We start from the raw sequence: 18,751 nt of genomic DNA, 5'->3' as shown, positions 1-18,751 counted from the left end.
AAGGCACCCAGGTCTCCTGCAGTTCTGACCCCACTTAAAGAGGATGCAAAGACATAGTGCCCGGGTCACAGGCAGGAGCTCATGGACCCAGGATCTGGCTTCTAAGCCTGCCTCCGGCACTTAACTATGCTGCTGTCTTAGGAAGGTCGCTAACCTTTCTCTTCCTCTATTGTCTAGTCAATAGTATGGGGAAATTTTAATACCTCACTGGGTTTCTTCATTCGATTAGGTCAGTAAAAGTGCTTTAGAACACAGCCTGGTGTTTAGAAAGCACTTTATATTGGTGAGAACAAAATGGTTACATAAAGTGAGAGAGGAACGATCTCGCTTGGCTTTCTTGGATCAGGTGAGTGGGTGGTGAAGGAAATTAACCTGGAGACGTGTATGTGAGCTGGGGCTTTGTCCTCAGAGCCTAGACACAAAGGGCCGCTCAGGAGCAGCCAGGCCAGCTCGGGTGGGGATGCAGGCAGGGGAGGGCGGCCTAACCTGCCAGACGGCTGCAGCCTCTGCCAGCCGCCGAGGCAGCCAGGGCCCAGGGCCAGCCAGCCGTCCCGTCTCAGTCGCTGGGTCATCTGAAGGCCCCTGAACTAGAGAACTCGGTGCCATCGCCTCTCACTGCAGAGTCCACAACGGCTAAAGCCAATCGATAAGCACGCCGTCCACTCCCTTGAGAGAAAAAGAATAAGGGACGTGTTGGAGAGAGGCAGTGGGCGGGCCAGAGCTTCATCTCAGATAATAAAATAAAACTAATGGCTCGAAAGTCATGTCTATTCCAAATATTTGGGAGCTGAGAATGTATCATCTGCCAAGATGCAAAACCGGCTCTCTGAAGGCCACCTTTGCTCATCATTCACCATCTAACCCAGCACCCACTCCTCCCCCAAAGATCAGCTGGGCTGGGAGAGGCCGGCACCGGATGAAAGCAGCACAGGTGTGTGAAGGAAAGCTTGTATTTGGGTAACAAACACCGACGGTGCTGCCAGGACCCGCGTGGTCCTCAGAGGAGTCGCCAGCTGGGCGTTTCATCTTTCAAAAACGCCTCATTACCAATAAAAAAAAGAAAAAACGTAACCCGAGACTGTACGTGGGCGTCCGCTTCCCCCACAGGTGTGACAAGCGTGATTAGACTACGAAGCGATTATCTGAATAGGATGCGCATTAAGCAAGCCACTTTGAGAAAGAAATTCGGCAGAACAACATACTAAACTAAGAACAAGATCTATGCAGAGAAATTATAAATAAAATATAATAAATTATATATAACACGCAAATATATGTATATAAAAATGTTTATGTTATAAGGCATGTACCGTGTTACGCATTTTAATAGCATGTTTTCCACGTTTGCATACATGTGGTTTGAAAGATATTATAAAAAACAAATATACGGCATATGAATACATAAACAAACCAGGCTCACTTTGAGTCCTTGGGAGGCTCAGGGTAGTTCTGTAGAATAATAAATATTAATGAGACACATTTTTTCTCTTAAACTCGTTTTTTGTTTTTTCCATATTGGAAAGAGCTCTCTCCAATTGATTACAAAAACAATACATGCTCACTGTGGAAATTACGAAAAATAAAATGAAATCAAGAAAATAAAACTATATTTTCTCACTGTTCAGAGATCACATCTGTGAACATTTCTGTATATTTCCTTTTGGGCTTTTTTTTCCCATTTTATTTACCAATTTATCATGGACATGTTTCCATGTCAGCGAACACAGCTCTACCTAATTTGTGTTTAATAGTTCTAGAGTATTCCACTCTAGGGATGAGTCAAAACTCATTTACCCAATCAAATATTATTGGATTTGAGTTTGGTTTCCAATTTTTCACTGTAATGAGCAAGAGCTAAGCTTTCAAAGCGTATAAAAACAAGACTGCATAGGACAGGCATGTATCAAAGAAACATAAAACAGTGTATTAATACTACCCACTTTTATCTGAGAGGTGAATGAAACAGAGCAGTCCTATGGGTGACTCCAAGGGGCGGTTCCCCAAATCTCAGCTGTACTGTTTCCCACAGAGACGAGTGGAAGGAAGATGGGGGCTCACAGCTCTCTCCTTAACTGGCACTGAGGCAGGACAAAGGGCAGGAGGAGAGGGAAGAAAGGCTAGAACGTAATTACGAGCCTTAATTTCTAAATGCATTTTTGCCGCAAGCTCCTTCTCTAGCTGCTTCTGGTAAAGACGTCTTTCCTGGTGCCCCAGTACAATGTCTCCTGCTCTAACTGGGGTTGATTTCTCTTTAGTGACTATGTGCCAAGCACCTGTTTCACACAGGTGAGCAAGACGGACACAGGTCAGCCCTCGTGGAGCTTATAACTGAGCACAGGAAAAACCAGACAATTCAATAAGGTCATCCATCCTACGATAAGTTCTGGTGGTGGGGTATGTAAGTTCGCGTGCTCAGAAAGGCCACTTTAAGAGATGGCATTTAAGCTAAGAGCAGAGGACTAGAAGCAACAGCTGTGCAAAGCACCAGAAAGCTCTCGACACATGAGAATGACAGGGGCAAAGGCCCGAGGTGGGTGAGTCCCTCCCACCTACTTGATGGCCAGTGTGGCCAGGCAAGGCGTGGAAGGGAACAGTGGGAGGACGGTCACCTCCTCCTGGTGTGCTTGCGGCCTTCCTGGTTATAACACCTGCAGTCTCAAGTCCTTGGAACCCTTTGGTCCGGGACAAACTGAACATTGGTCACCTTTGGGGGCAGAGTTTTTAACAATGGGACTTACAAGTCATGAAGGAGAGTGTGGCTATATTCTGAATTCAGCGGGGGAACACTAGAGTCTGCGGGAACGTGAGGCGGGGTGAAGCATCTCCAAATGCCCACGGTGAAAACACAGAAATCGTTCCTGGCTAATCTCTCAGCTCTATCCCCACATCGTCAGCCTGACAATGCTGTCTCCACACTCACTTCTTTCTCTATTATGACTACTCTAGTCCAAAGCCCTACAAGTATCGATTCAAAGCGTGGGCTCTGGAGACGGACTTCCCAGTTCCCATCCTGGTTCAGCCACCTACTAGCTGAGCGACCTCTAGGAAATTACTTACCCTCTCTGTTTACCAATTTCCTCATCTGGAAAATGGAGATAGAGAGGGTCATGGTGAAGATCGGATAACTTGACACATGTAAAGTGTTTAGATGATGCGTGGTACGTCACAAGCTTCCAATAAATGCTAGCCTTCATATTAACGGTTAGAACATTCTTCTCTTGGTAGCACAATTCTGATAGCTTCTTACCTGTCTCTCTGCTTTTACCATCGCCCCAACCCCCAACCTCACCATCTGTTCACCAGCTGCAGCCAGAGACATCTTTGTAACAAATCAGGCTTCTGTCCCCACCCTCCCACCCGTCCTAAAATCCTTCAGTGACTTCCATTGTTCTTGAAATAAACTCCAAACACTTTCTTTGACCTAAGAGGTCCTTTGTGACTTGAGTCATATCAACCTCTTCCTGAGAGCTTTTCAATTTTTTCCCTTATTCTTGATAACTTGAAATGTCTCTATAATATGTTGATGGGTGAGTTGTTACTACTACTGCTGTTATTATTATCCAGCCCTGGGTGCAGCCCAGTAGGTCTGCTCAATTTGAAGACACATGATTTTATTCAGCTCTAGGAAACCCCAGCTGTTGTCCCCACGGGCTGCGTCCCCTGCATTCTCCCCATTTTTCCTCCTGCTTCTTCCTTGACCTCCAGTCCCTGTCTCTTAACTTTTGTTTTAGGATTCCCGTTTTCATTCCTCTATGCTGCCCTCTGAGGGAACCTCTCAGCCTCATATTCCTGCTTGCTTTCTGTGTTTGTTTATTCTTCTAGACCGCTTACTGAGAAAATGAGGTAGGTGGTTGCAGCGGTGTGTTTTTTTTTCCAACATTTGCATTTTTTGTTTTCAAGATCGCTAATGGTTCTTTGTTAAACCCTCTCCCCTCTGGTAACCCACAAAGGCCATCATGGCGGCTCGGTCCCGCTTTCTCCTCCTGTCTCTATTGGGTCATTCTCTTTAGCAAGATATAACATGCCCCAGTTAAAAACAAACAAACAAACGTGTCTCCTGACTTCTTATTCTCCTCTAGCTACTGCAATGATCATCCATTCCCTAGTAAAAGTCTTCAGAGAAGTCGCTTCCACTCCCTGTCTCTACACCTCCCCTCTCCGCTCTTTCTCAAACTCCCCCCAGCTGGGCTTTTGTCACCATATTCGACAAACGACCTTATCATGGTCCCCGACGACCTCCACATTGCTGCAGCCAACGATCAGCTGCTGTCCTCATCCTAGTTCACCTACCAGCAGAGTTTCCCACACAGGGTCACTTCCGGCCCCTTAGAGCATGCCCCTCATCTCGCTTACGGGTCGACGCTCCTCTGACTTCCCCGTTGTTCTCTCTGTCTCTGTGCTTCTCCTCCTCACCTCTCCAGCCTCCGCAACGGCCTCCCCAGGGCTCGGTCCTGGGACCTCTTCTCTCCCCATTGACGTGACTTCCCTAGAGGAACATGCTCTCAGCCTCATGACTCTGTATCTAACCTGGTTCTTTCTCCCCAACGCCAGACTTCCTGCCCCACATCCCCACTGGGATGGCTCCTGGGCATCTCAAAGCCAACGTCAGATCTGCCCTCGGGGATGCTCTCCTTACCCTCTGCACCGCCCTCTCAACGGTCCTTAGTCTTCCAGTTCGTTGGGCCCTTGGACCCCCTGTTTTTCCCTCCTCTCATCTAGTATGTCAACAAATGTTGCTGGAATTATCTGCAAAAGGTTTCCAGAAGTTGACCATTTCTCTCTTCCTTTAAGACGTAATGCTCCAAGTCACATTATTTCTTACCTGGGTTATTACTTCATTTCCATTCCTCACCCACTAGCCCCCATATAGTCAATTCTTCCCACAACAGTCCAAATTATTCCTCTTAGACTATTTAGCTGAATCGTATCAGCCCTTTGCCCCGAACTCTCTGTAGCTTCCCCTGCCTGTTCCGAGGAAAAGCCAGAGTCCTTCAAAGCCGTAAATGACCTGCCCGCCCCGCCCCTACCATTCCGATTTATACTCTCGCTCTCACTCGCCCGACTCCAAACACAGGGGTCTCCCGACTGCTCCTCAACGAGCGTAGACGTCTTCGTGACTCAGGGCCCCGATACCTGCTGTTCCTTCTGTCTTGAACGTTCTTCCTCTTGATACGCGCTTGGTTCATTCACTCTCTCTCTTTACTTCCTCACGTCCTCTTCTGAGCATCCCATATAAACCCTCCCCTTTCCTGCACCTCTCGAGCCCCGAACGCTGCCTTCTTTCCCCCCTGAGAAATCATCCGACGTACTAGATGCTCATATGCTTCGCTGGTTATTTGTTGTTTCCCCTGATGAGACTTTAAGCTCCACGCAGAGTGGGGCTTAGCTTCATGGACAGCTGATCCCACTGCACCTCACCTGTGCCTACCATGCAGCAGGAACCCCCTAAACACAGGCGGACTTGGTAGACAGACAAATGAAGGGCCTCCGTCGTGATTGCTTGGAATAATATCCTCTGCTATCTCTCTGAGGATATTCTTATACTTATTTTTAAGTCTTATTCCATTTTCTCTATTACCTGTTTTCTCGGATGTAAGTTTTCCAGTTTATTAAGTTTCTAGTTCTACAATTTCTACCTTGTTTTGTTGGTAGTTTTCAAATGTTTAATGATTTTTTTTTCAAAAAAATTGTGAGTGATTTTGTAATTGGCGTCTATAAAAGATAATTTCTTGGTTTTTTTTTTTTTTGGTTTGTTTGTTTTTGTTTGTTTCCGTTTTTTGTTTTTTAGATGGCCCACTCTGGACGAGCTGTCCCCCCTCCCCTCTTCTCTCTGGGCTTCTGGGATTGACTCCTGAGGGACACTCAGGCAGGGACGAGGAGTCGTCAGCTACACAGGGTGGAACACGAGGTGTGCGAGGTCCCCAGAAGCCCATACAGGAGAAGGTGGCAGAGCAAGTGACTCTAAGCGCGACCAATCACTTGGCCTTGAGGGTAAACCTGTCCCCACCGATGGATGAGAGATGGGCTTATCGGTGAATTAGAAGCATTCTCTTAATAAAAAAAAAAATCTGATGTACTTATAGAAGAAAAACTCCTTTTTTCCCCTTAAGAAATTATGGTTTCTATAGAAAATTTCTATAAAAAACTATGGGCCCTTTCTAGAAGGGCTGACCGCCCCTTGGTCAAAACACATTTTTTAGCCAACCGTGCCAACAGCCTAATTGTGCCCCCTTGAAATAAAAGCTATACTCCAATAACACCACCTAAATCTGGAAAGGGGTCGGCACAGAAGGAACAAGACTGTCCTACAAGGAGACCGAGAAGCAGTCACTTAATAAGTTCGGGATTTCTCACTCCCAAACCTCTGTCATCAGCAGACTCTCATGTTGCCCGGCCACTCAAGATTTATTCCCCTTAGAAGTATTGGCCGGCACCCTTGCCCTCTCCCCTCGGCGACTCTGATTTGGGCTTGTTACCCTCCTCCCCAGCACCCCATGCTGCTCCTTCCTGCAATATTCCTCATGCTGCTCTGCAGAATTGAGGAGAAAGGGCAAACCTCGCTGTCCGACACGTGGTGAGCACAGAATAAACCCTTACCGAGAGCATTGCTTTTTCCCTGAGCTTTCCCTCCATCCTGACGTGAGCCGGATCCTGTAGGCACAGCCTTCCCAAGGCCTGGTGGGAGAGAGAGGGTCTGGGAGGGAGCAGAGAGCAATGTCAAAGGGCAAGCCTTACTGGGGGAGGCATGCCAAGGGACCTGGGCCAGAGAGACAGAAGCCTGGTGCAGAAGAAGGGATGCCAGCCAGGGAAGAGGAAAAACCCTGGGACAGAGATTTAACTGGTCCCACAATTCCACCTAAGGCAGAAGATGGGGGAGCAAGGTTGCCAACAGCATTGCCACACTGAGCCAGATGCCGGATGCTGGGAGAGACCCTCCTTGTCTGGCGAAGTTCGCTAAATCCACATTTCGCTTGTTTATTTGCCCCCACAGCGTTTCTAAAGTACCAAGTTTCTGCTGAAACTGATTAAGAAGCCCTAATGAGGATCTGAAATGTCAAGTGCTCTCCTGCGCTAAAAATACGCACCCAGAATACTTCTCAGATGAGAGAAGACATGCTTCCCTTTGATTTAGAACTGGAAGGATGACAAAGCGGAGGCAGTAAGTGGGATGAAAAGAAAGGAATGAGCCAGGTGACAACTTTCCATCATGCAGAGAAACCAACAATAGGGAATCAACAAATTATGTGTGTTGTTGGCATCGGCGGCATAAACAACCGCGATGCCACCTACGGCAATTACTGCTAAAATACGGCCACCTGCGATGCCACCCGGGCTCTTCTACAGGACCCTTAACTACTCTTGGGTAAAATACAAACCTCTAGTTCCAGCGTTCAGGGCTATTACCCTTTGAAGAGCGTGCGCGCACGCACGCACGCGCACACACACACACACACACACACACACACACACACACGTTGGCCTTCAATAGCAGTCTTCTCATCCTATTAAACAAGGAAGGACATATATTCCTACTGAGCCACATTGTGCCTGGTGTGAAAACCTCTCATCGTTTCTTAGTTAGCGATCTCATCTGCGAGGGTGTATTCGTTTCCTGCGGCTGCCACCGGAAGGTGCCGCGAGCCAGGCGGCTTGCCACGATAGCAGTTTTCGTCTCCCGGTCCTGAAGGGCAGAAGCCCCGAATCCAGGTTCCGATCGCCCGTCTCTACGTGGCGTTCCCCCTCCGTGTCTTCACATCGTCCTCTTCTCTGCACGTCTCTGTCTCCAAAAGTCCCCTCTTATAAGGACACCAGTTGGATAGGATCAGGGCCCACTTGACTCACCTCATTTTAACTTGGCGATGTCTGTAAAGACCCGATATCCCAACACGTCCACATCCCGAGTTTCCGAAGGTTAGGACTTCAGCACAGCTTTTTTTTTTGGAGGACACAGTTCAACCCATAACAGAGGAGCTGGTCCCTTTTTACGAAGCGAGAGAAAATGCGGCGCCGGGCACCCACGTCCAGGTTGTGTTCTGCAGAACCGTGGGTTTCGCAGAGGTGTGTCAAAGGTTCTGCAAACACTGATTCAAAGGCCGTTTAAAAAGACATCGAAAGACCATCAAATAGACTCAAATGTGATACACAGCACTTATGAACACCAGGGTACCCCTTGTACTTCCGGGATAAAAGTTACGGAGTTTTGCTGTTATTGTTCCGGGTTCAGGAATAAAAGTCCTTGTGTCACCCCTGTGCATAGATTCAAACTCTGTAGTCGTTTACTGATTTAAAACAGTTGTCACTTGAAACTGGTCTTCTTTGTATTCAAGCGCTTTGCTGGACTGCGTAAATGCATAGGCGAGTGGGTAAGACTGCGTAAGTTTATGGGCCAGAGGTTCCCAAGGCTTAAGTAAGAGTGACAAGGTGCCTCTTCTCAGGGGTGGGGGAGCTCTCACCTGGCCACTGGCTCTCCCGCCATTTTTGTGGTTTCAAGCTGGACACATAGGGTGAACCCAAAGGGCACATATGGCTGAAGACTCGCCACATCCATTTTCTCTTTCTCCTGAGAACATGGCTAGACCACACTCCCAGCCTCTCCTCCAGTTACAGGGCTTGGGCATCAGTCAGACCTGACTCCAAACACTGGCTCTGCTGTCCTATCAGTTCGCTCTTGCCGTGTAACAAATTACCTGGAAACTTAGTAGCTTAAAAACCATCACCACCTGTTCTTTCTTGCTAGGATACTGAAGGACTGCAGATGACCGGGCTCCAGTGATCGGAGCTGGGCTCGCTTCTGTGCGGGCACCACGGCAGGCCAGCTGGGGGCTGCCTGGTCCAGGACGGGCTCGGCATGGAGACTCACCTCTGCTGCGTGCGGTCTCACCTGTCCCGCCCGGCTAGCCAGACGTACTCTCACAGCAGAGTCAAGGTCTCAAGAAAGAGCAGAAATACACAAGGCATCTTGACTCCTAGACTCTGGACTAACCCACTCCATCCCCGCACCCTCTCGGCCAAAGGAGGTCATAAGCCAGCTCAGACAAACGGAATGAGGAAATAGACTCTAAGTCTTCATGAGAAAGACTACGCGGTCGTGTTGCAAAGGGAGAAAGCAAAGAATTGCAGCCATATTTGCAATTAAAGTAGCACAGCTGCTCGCTAGACATGCGACCTTACGTAGGTTTCCTCTTCGGGCCCCGTTTCCTCAACCTTAAATCAGGGGCAATAACCCGTCTCTCACGAATGAGATGTGGCGGTAAGGGGAAGGCCCCAGCAGAATGACTGGAACACAGCAAGTTCTCAGTGATCCTTCGCTACTGCTACTTTTTGCATCTCCCTGCAGTGTTTGCCATTGTACCTTTCATGTGGCCGATGGAAGCTCAGGAATCATTTGCCGAACACATTAACCACATACTTGGCTTGAACAACCGGCTGGAGCAATGGTCTTCCAACCGCCCGCCATGTTTCTGAAGCTAGCACAAGCCCGCCTTTCTCACGCTTGGTCACGGGCCCATTTGAAATCATCCTTTCTGAGCCTGACACGGAGCCCTCTTCAAAGACATCCTCCAGCTCTTCACACGCAGTCTGTTCTCCGTGCACACGTAGGGGCAGAAGAGTCCAGTTCACATCCCTCCGAATAAACTGACTAGAGCAGTCTTTCCAAAAAAAGAATGTGCACAAAGCTTGGTAATTGGGTCATTTCAAACCTCCACTCCCGACACATTGAAAATCGCCAAGAGTTATGCTGAGAAGTCCACTAGTTTGCCGTGTTCAGGTGGCAGTTTGATGGCATTCGTGGCACTGCTCCCTTTCCACATTCACTCCGGGCTCAGTAAAGTGTCTTGCTTCATCCCATGGAATGGTATGATCTAAACATCGGTTGGGAAAGTGACTGTTTTTGCCCATTTTTTTTCTTATCAGAAACCCTTGTCACTGCTATAAGACTATTTCAAAATTAGCCTGCCGAAGGGACAGGAAAGATATGTGGGTGTCAGCTGAAGCCATCGTAGGCTGGCCAGGCCCCAGGACCCACAGATATACCTGAGTGAGACCAGTCGAGATCAACCATGCTCATCCACGGTAGCAGAATTACCGAGTCAATCCATTGACTTGTAGAAGAAAATAAAGAATAATTGTTGTTTTTTTAACCCATTCATTTTGGGAATGGTTTGTTATACAGAGACAGTTAACTGTTACAAATCTATGCCATGATTCTCATGCTCAATTCTATCATGAGCTCCTTCTCTTTGTCTAATATTTTAGGATGATAGGTAGGTAGGTGGAGGTGGGGAGAGAGAGAGAGATAAAAGAGGGGTCAGGTCCATATCAGTAACTCAAGACAAGAAGATTCATTCTGAAAGTAATTCTCTGGGCTTCTAAGCTGGCCAAAGTGAATGAGTTTGTTTCAGGTCCCAAGGGCACATGGGAGCATTTGAAATAGTCAAGTCGCCGGCTCACTATTAAACTGCTTTTAAGTATGATTTACTCAGAGGTAAGAGAGTAAAGGAACATGGAATATTGGCTTGAGCTGGCATCGAGGAGATTTGCTGGCTCTACTCCCAGACAGACTTGAATGATGACACTTAGCAACGCCATGCCTCAATTTACCTGGCTGCTCTACAGGGACTGTTTGAGTTTAATACGAACAGGAGGCCCTAAGAGCTCTTTATGAGAATTACTGTTCTAAGCATAAGTTATTTTAGGGTTATAATTACATGGCATGCATTTGGCTCTCTATGATCTGACTAATGGATGGGAGCCACGGCATTTAAAAAAACAACAAAAAACCAAGTAACCAGTACTAAAAGTCTGATATTGAATTCCATTATGGTAATATATATATATTAATATATATATGCACTAAAATTACCTTTCTAATTAAGTCTCATTCAGACTAACATTGGCACCCATTTCCTGAGTACATGCCAGCAGGGAAGGAAAGCTTTGCCCACAGATGATCCATAAATTTACTGATCTACAAGTGCGTACTTGAGAAGTGACTCTTGACCAGGCTCCTGTGGCAGGTGTCTGTTAAGTAAATGCATCCTGCATGTCTTTGTTTTCTTGTCCAGAATAACTCCACATCTCCCGTGTGTTCCCTTCATCCACCTGACTCCTATGTCTCAGGTAGCTCGAACACCTCCACGCCATCCTCCTTGTGTGTGTGTGTGTGTGTGTGTGTGTGTGTGTGTGTGTGTGTCTGTCTGTCTGTCCTCAGGAAAAGCACGGAGGTCTTGTCTATGTGGACACCCACAGGCAAAGGATGAAAGATTTTCGGCTCCTTAGGGACCAGTTGGATCTTTTATATTTCCTAAATTAAATGTAAATTTCCAGAATAAATGATTTGCTTAGATCTTTTGCAACATCCCTGGGGATGTATTTTCAGTTACCTCCTGGAGTAGTAGCACTAAATACACGCAACTAAATTAAAGTACAAATACGTGCAAAAAAGCATGAGTAGAAGTCACATTCTCTCTCTTTATTCTCGCTCTCTCCTCCGCTCTCGGCTCAAATGTCACGAAGAAAAAAGCATTTGAACCCTTATCTAAATTAGGTCCTGCTGAATCTTTACGAATTGAAAGTCATTATCATTTGTTGGCTTACATATTTATGGTCACTCACTCCCACTAAAAGACAAGAGCCTGGATCACCTGGTTTGTTTCCAGTGTTGCTGCCCACAGTTCATCGCAGCGCTTGGCACATTCTAGATGCTCAATAAATGGGATAGTGAGTAAATGGATAAGTAAGATATATCTTGAGGACCAATTGATCACAATTGTAGGGCTTCAAAGAAAATGATTCTGAGGCTGGAAGACTTCCATGATCGATTACAAAGTCAGCCTTGGGTCTTAAAGCAAAGTTGCTCAACCCTGACACAATGGACATTTGCGTGCGTGTGTGTGTATGTGTGTGTGTTGCGGTGGGGGGGGGGGGTGGATCCCATGCACTGTAGGAAGTTTAGCAACAAGTCTGGCCTCTAGCCACCAGATGCCAGTAGTGCCACTACCCCCTCCCACCAACCTACACAAGCTGTAACAATCGAAAATATCTCCAGACGTCACCAAATGTCCCTGGTGGGGTGGGGAGCAAAATGCTCTCCTCCCCTCTCAGGCGAGAACCACTCATCTATTTTATATCCTATATTCTATTTTAAATTTTTTGAAAACTGTGTTCTAGGAATCTGAGAGGGTAAAAGCTTAGCTTTAGGGATGTATTGCATATTCATCAAAATTGGTTAAAACTTTGCGTTATGAAGGCTATTATATGTCTGAAGCCAGGTTTAAATCTCCTCTCCTCCCTCCACCCAACAATAGTCTCCCTTTCCCTGTATTTAATAGCCTCTTCAGGAAGCAAATACCTTAGAGTCACCAACTACTAGTAGAAAGTCAACTGCACTTGCTTTGTGATGGGCTGGACGGAACACTCACTATAAAAAGGGCCATTTTATTATAGCTCAATAGCCAGTTTTCAAAACGGAGCTAATACTGCCCAACTTCCGGTCCCTCTCATGGCTGAGAGAAACAAAGGTGAGCGAATGCCGGCAAAGAGCGCCGTGAACAGTCGCGTTATCTGCAAACATCAGCTGGGCGCTTCTCGGAGCTTCGGCAGTCCCCACGCACGGCTTCGTCAACGGTTGGCACAGGGCGCTTCGCTATCTGGTTATCTGCCTCAGTACATCCCGCCTGCCCCTAGGGAAGGGTCAGCGCTCCGTCCCCAGAACGTAGCGTAGCGCCCAGCTCTGGGACTGTATCTAAGCCTGGCAATGTCCTGGCAGGTCTTGGTCCCTACGACCCCACAGCAGCCCTCTTTCCCGTCTTTTCTGAGGAACACGTCCTCGGCTTTCCCTAAGAACTACCCTATTTGCTTCCACTGGCTGTTTCCCCTCCTGGATCAAGCAAAGCCGGTCTCCATTGATCACCGGAAGTGGCCACCTCCTCACCCATTACGTTCCTTCCATGACACTGTCACTATGTTGTTACTACGTCAGACCTGCCCTCGCCGTGACACAGACCACCAACTGTTAGACCAGCCTAAATTCTATTTTATAACCACTTGAAGTATATTTCACTAAAATAACCACTTGTATCTAAAAACTGTAACCTAAAGGTTATACCGTGTGAAAAATAAATTCCCAAATAGCTCTTGAGTACGGCGCAGACCCACGGGAGCCACACCACGATAGAAAGCATCTATAGTGAAGGACAGGAGTCCAGGTTTTTTTTCTGGATCTTTGCAGAGTAAACACCGAAAGGAACTTTCAATATTTCAGAATTTGCTGAATTCTGCAGGCTGAATTTTATTAATTAAAAAAAAAAAATTTAACTTTGAAAGATCAGCATCTCCAGGGCAGAATGGGAAGTGGCTCGCATGAGTTACGTGAGAACCTGCAAGCCCCGGACCCACTGATTTCATAGGTTTGCACCAGAGAATGGAAAACAAGCACCGTGCCTTCCAACACAGAGAAAGGCTGGGGCGTGGAGCACATGAATTACCGGAGGGGCGAGCTAAGCCTCCCTTGGAAAGCCTGGCTTTCCCCTGTAGCCTTCCAGTTGGGTGGACTACAGTCTTCAATCTCCATTTCTTTCTTCCTTCTCTGACCATTCGGAGGCGGAAATCTGATGGTTGGAGTAGATTTAAAAATATTGCAGGGTAAAACTTCTGATTTCAGGGCTCCTTCCCTACTCTCCACGGTGCAGGGAGAGTCTAGTCCTGCCTCCAGCCACGTATCACACTTCAGAAGAGAATGAGAAAAATCTACACTCGGGGTGCTACTCAGAGCCACGGCCAATGTCTGTGACCTTGAGATGTCCAGCACCCCACCTGGTGCCTCGGTTTGTCCGAGATATTCTTCTCTAGGGCTGTCGACAGAGTCACACTCACGGGCATGACCATGAAGCCAGGTGCAGCTATAAAGCACCAGATAACCCTGTAACTGCACTGGTAATAACCACACGTCCACACCCTGAGCAAGGGTTGGCTTCGGAAAGGACGCAGAAGGGTGGGAAGTGCTGGTGATGGGAGAAATCATCTTGAAGTGTGAACTAGCTGATCCCCAAGGTCCCCTTCCCGGCACAGGCCGCCATCCGCGGGCATCGCTAACCCTCCTACTTGCCATGAGCCCGAGCCGAGGCTTCCTCCGGTGGGGTCTCCCCTGCAAACCGCAACAACCAAACCATTCATGTCATATCTGCCTGGTTTAGGACGTTTTGTTTGTTTGTTTTTGTTTGTTTGTTTTTGCTGGAATTTAATCAGAAAGTACAATCAACTAGAGGAGTTTTCTAGACTTTTCTAGAAAAGCAAAGGAAGCCGCCCGAATCATATGCATCTCTGATGCTGGCAGGGCCCCTGACCTGCCCGCTGAACGCCAGGCTTGCTCCTGCCCGCCGCGCCTCCTGCTGCTGCCCCTCCCTCTTGCCTGGCAAGGGGGATGTAGGCCTTTGGCAAATATGCTTTCAAGTTCCCCGAACACAAATGACAGCGAGAAAGATGGAGGAGAAAAGAACAGGACAGGGGGAGGAAGGGAAGGGAGAAAAAGCGCAGAGTCTCACTCCGCGGTTAGGCTAAGCTTTATTTTGCCGAGCGTCAGAAGACAAAGCAGGGGCTGAGGGAGAGGAGCAGGAGCCAAGAGGGGAAGGAGAAGGTGGGAGGCAAGGAGGGGAAGAGATGGGGGTGGGGGGAGCAGGGACACGAGGAAACATGGGGGGGGGGCGAGAGAGCAGGGGGAAGGCCCGCTTGGAAGACAGAGCAGGTCGCATTTATTATCCGCCTTTCGTCAGGCGGCAGGCTCAGACTTGAGCAGAGGCGATAACCGCGTGGTTAATTTTTTTGAAGGCTTGCTTCCATCGCTCCTGGCGATGGACCTGTGGGAAGGGTGTGCCTGTGATTCAGTGTTTCAGGAAAGAGGCCTCACTCAGCACGAGGCCTGGGCAGAAGCGAGGGTCAGGGGACCCCTGGCCCTTCCTGGGCCACTCTGTCTTCCCTGGCCTGCGGAAGGAGCCCTCGGGGCACAGAACATCTTTGCCTTTTGGTACCCAGCCTTGCCGAGGAGGACCTAACTGCCTGCAAAGCGATCTTGTTGTTTTCCCAAGCATTTGCTCACCCTTTAATAAATAATGACCTTAGGTCTTTGCGGGGAAGAAGGAGAGAACTGCCAATAGGAGATTTAATTTGCTGTAATCAACCCCCCTTCGCATGCGGAGTCACACAGCACGAGTCGAAGAATTCATCTCTACCAGAAAGCACTGCCTCTTCGGTGCTATGAATCTAATCACTTATGAGGCTGAGTCGGCGGTTTGGGTTCAGGCGGATCTCTCAGGAATGAAGGCCACAAGATCAGGTTTCACACGCGATCTGAATGGTGCACTTCATTGAATGGGGGTGGGGGTGTGTGTGTGTGGGGGGGGGATGCTGAGGACCATGAATGGAATGCAAATAGGGCACCCCGCCACTTTCAGAGGCCCCCTTGCTGGAAACACTTAGGGAGGGAACGAACAATGGCAGGCCTCTGGGCTGCCCATGTGCGCGAGGCTCCTGGATTCCGCTCCCTGGGGCGGACCGTCAGCTCTGCCGATCATCTCCGGCACCCCCGAGGCACCCCCGATACACCCGGGAGACGCGTTCCCTCTGCGCACACCGTTTTATAATCATCAGAGTGGAATTTCATAGCCCAGCAACGCTTTTTGCCTTTGACTTTCTCCTAAGCAGGATTTATTGCTTCCCAGACAGATGTGACTTGAATCAATCATGCCTTTTAAGCAGTCACTCTAAAAGCAGCCTCCAGGTCCTCTGGAATACCTTTTTGCCTGACTTCGTTCAGCTGGTAAGCTGATGTCAGAGCATTTCATCATATCCTGATACTGTTACGAGTCCTTCGAATATGGAACTCAGGAGGCTTTCATGCCAATCAAGTTAAGGGATGCGGTTATACTTCTTGAACGGTTTACATCCTGCAACGCACAGACCTATCGGACATCTATTAACATCACAGATGGCAACCCCAAAGGAAGGAGTTACATAGAAGTTAGGTTTACATCCTGTTGCCCTCCGATTATCGATGAACTCAGAATATGCAATAAGTACATTCATTCATCTTTGGAACCGAGGTAGGAAGCGATGTCAAAAATCAATGGAAAGTAACTGAATTTCCAAAAATGCTCAATAAGGATTCTCATTAAAATTAACATCTCTATAGATATTGACTTCGAAACTGAAAACCCCATATTGGGGTTCCCTTAGCATTTTACAGGCTTGGCAACACTAATTGTATGGAGAGTGTATTTCAGAGGTGCTTTGAGCCCCAGGGGATTAGGTAATGTGATTCTAATTAACCAGCCATGGACCTAGAATCGTAACCACAAATACTGTTTCAAAAAGTTGGTGGTTTTGAAAGAAAGTAGAGGAAAGTGGTATTTTTAGACTAAATCTGTAACAGCCCCGCCTCATCCTATACTCATCTGAAAGACAAGAGGGGGAAATCTTTGAACAATAAGAGTCAAAGAAAGGATGTCCTCAGACATCACACAATTATCCTACCTGACTTTCTATGATTTCTCTTTTTTCTCTCAGGAAGAAGTGTATGACTTAGGGGGATATCTGCCGTATCCTGCTCCATCTTACCTAGCTGCTTAAGGGAGAAAATTCTAGCAGGTGTCGATGTGGGATCAGGTGAGGAAATAATTATAATACTTACACCGTAGTTATATTATATTGGATGCTTTAGTCCCATTAGATAGAAAAGGAAAAATTTGTGATCAGCACTACTAAGGATAAAAGTCATCAAAAGAATTCGGCATTTAGAGGGAGAAAGTATTTCCTTAAGCAACATTAACCATTTTTGCAATCCCGTTCTAGGCACTATTGAGCTCATGTGTGGAAAAGTGGGTGGGAAATGAATGGTTTTTATTCCCTTAGATTTTGAAAACCAGAGTTCACACAATACCTTTGGGGATTTATTTAGATAGCGCCCTTGGCTGGGGTGCTAGCTACAGGATTGGGTCCAGGCATTGAGAAAAGCTAATCCTTTCAAGAACAATTTGCTCTTTTATTTAGTAAATCGTTCTAAATTTCCCTTTCTTCTGAGTTTTAAAATTGGCTGTCGCGGCTTCGGAATCTTTCCTTTCTCCACGGGACTGGCTTGGGGAGAACGGGGAAGCTGAATGGGCCGCTCACAATAACAGGGGGCCGCGAGAAGGGAGAGTAAAAGAAAGGCTTTGCATAATTTGGGCCATCTCCACACGGGGGGGGCTCAAAGATCCCAGGTGGGGGCTTCAAGCACTGACAGGTGAGTAGAACACAAAAGCCTTGCCAGGTAAAAGTCTCCTTGGTACGAGATACCGGCGTCAGGATCGATTTAAAAAATAAAACATAAAACGCCACCGTGGTAGAAACAAAAGCCAAGAGATCACAGTTCACAGTCGGATAAAGAACGCAACATAAGAGATCACCAACTCTTCTGGTCTCACTGCCACTGAGCAGGGAACTGTCGCAGGAAGAATGCCCCAGGGCAAACTAATACGAAATCACCAAACCCAAAGAACGCTTTCTGAAGCATTTCCATACACCGAAGAGGTGGGAATGACAATAAAATCCAGTTCAGCTTGGCTTCCATAACATAGAAAACTAGCAATTCTTAAAACACCTGCTGTTTGCCTATCAACATATCTGGAGAGACCCACCAACAAACCCAGAAGGAGTAGATAGATTATTTTTTAAATATTTCAATAAAATAGTGCACAAAGAGTAACCTGGAAGAATAACATCTCAAAACCATCGCATGCAATGAGCTAAATACCTCTGCAATTAACTTATTGTTAGCATTAAATAACAATAATAACAACGACGACAAGAGCAACGGCAACAAAAAAACCAAACCAGTTCTGATTTGCTTCCTGGTGGCACATTAAATGCACCAAAATATTCATTAGTTACTCAGGGATGCTGTGTGGGATAAGTACTGCTCTACTCCAAAGACTTTGCCAACTTTGGTGCCTGCCAAGTTTGTATGTAAATGGGTTTTCACTTTTCCAAGGCTAATGGGAGATCTGTTAAATTCTCAGAGACAACACATACATTATTTTTAAGCCCTATTACTTTGACTTAAAAACAAGCTATTTTAACACTAAATCCCAAATAATACCCTATCAGAAATCCAATACTCAATAAGTGTCTGGTACTCGGCTGTGGATCACAACGGCAGCTTTAAATAGTGCGGTCGTTGAACACTTTTTGAGCAGTTTATGCCAAGAAGAGAAAATAAACAACAACAAAACCACCATCAACAACAAAAGGACACCACCAACCATGTATAGAATTTGTTGATCTGTGTACCTGAGCATCCATTAGAAGGTGCCTCATCAATATCATGGACCTCTTCAGAGTCTCCTTCTCAGGGGGTAGAAAGGGGTCTTTGTCCTCTTCCAGTGCCTTTGACTTGGTGACAATAAAATGGGATATCTGGTCATTTAGGGTGTGCAATGATTTCACTGCTGCAAAACAAAAAAAAGAGAGAGAGAAAGTAGGAACGTAGAATCACAACAGGTAGCTTGCAAAGAGAAACTGGCTAGTCATTCTAAAGGGAAAAGCGAGCGTGCGCACAAAACGTATAAACCAGGCAGCTATCAAGAACCCCTCGATGCATTCAGAAATCTCTCCGACGCATGCGCTGACCAGCTAACAAATATTTATTGAACACTCTCCAAATGGCCAAGCCTGTGTGGGGTGCATGGAGACATAACCGTGAGCAAAACCAGGCATGATG

The 18,751-nt window shown here is 47.0% G+C and overlaps 1 protein-coding gene across 2 annotated transcripts in view; it reads right to left on the bottom strand.

Annotated features, from left to right (window-relative positions):
- KAZN (kazrin, periplakin interacting protein) overlaps positions 1 to 18,751 on the bottom strand; it is a 911,581-nt gene that overhangs the window by 681,323 nt on the left and 211,507 nt on the right. For both annotated transcript variants that reach the window (XM_036228924.1, XM_036228931.1), the window contains exon 2: positions 18,322 to 18,479. In XM_036228924.1, the coding sequence (XP_036084817.1) occupies positions 18,322 to 18,479 (158 nt within the window). The remainder of the gene's footprint in view (positions 1 to 18,321; positions 18,480 to 18,751) is intronic.

The sequence above is a fragment of the Rousettus aegyptiacus genome, unplaced genomic scaffold (assembly GCF_014176215.1).
Source record: "Rousettus aegyptiacus isolate mRouAeg1 unplaced genomic scaffold, mRouAeg1.p scaffold_m13_p_1, whole genome shotgun sequence".
Taxonomy (NCBI): Eukaryota; Metazoa; Chordata; class Mammalia; order Chiroptera; family Pteropodidae; genus Rousettus; species Rousettus aegyptiacus.
Note: the sequence above shows the minus strand (reverse complement) of the source record. Positions and strands in the feature narration are given on the sequence as shown.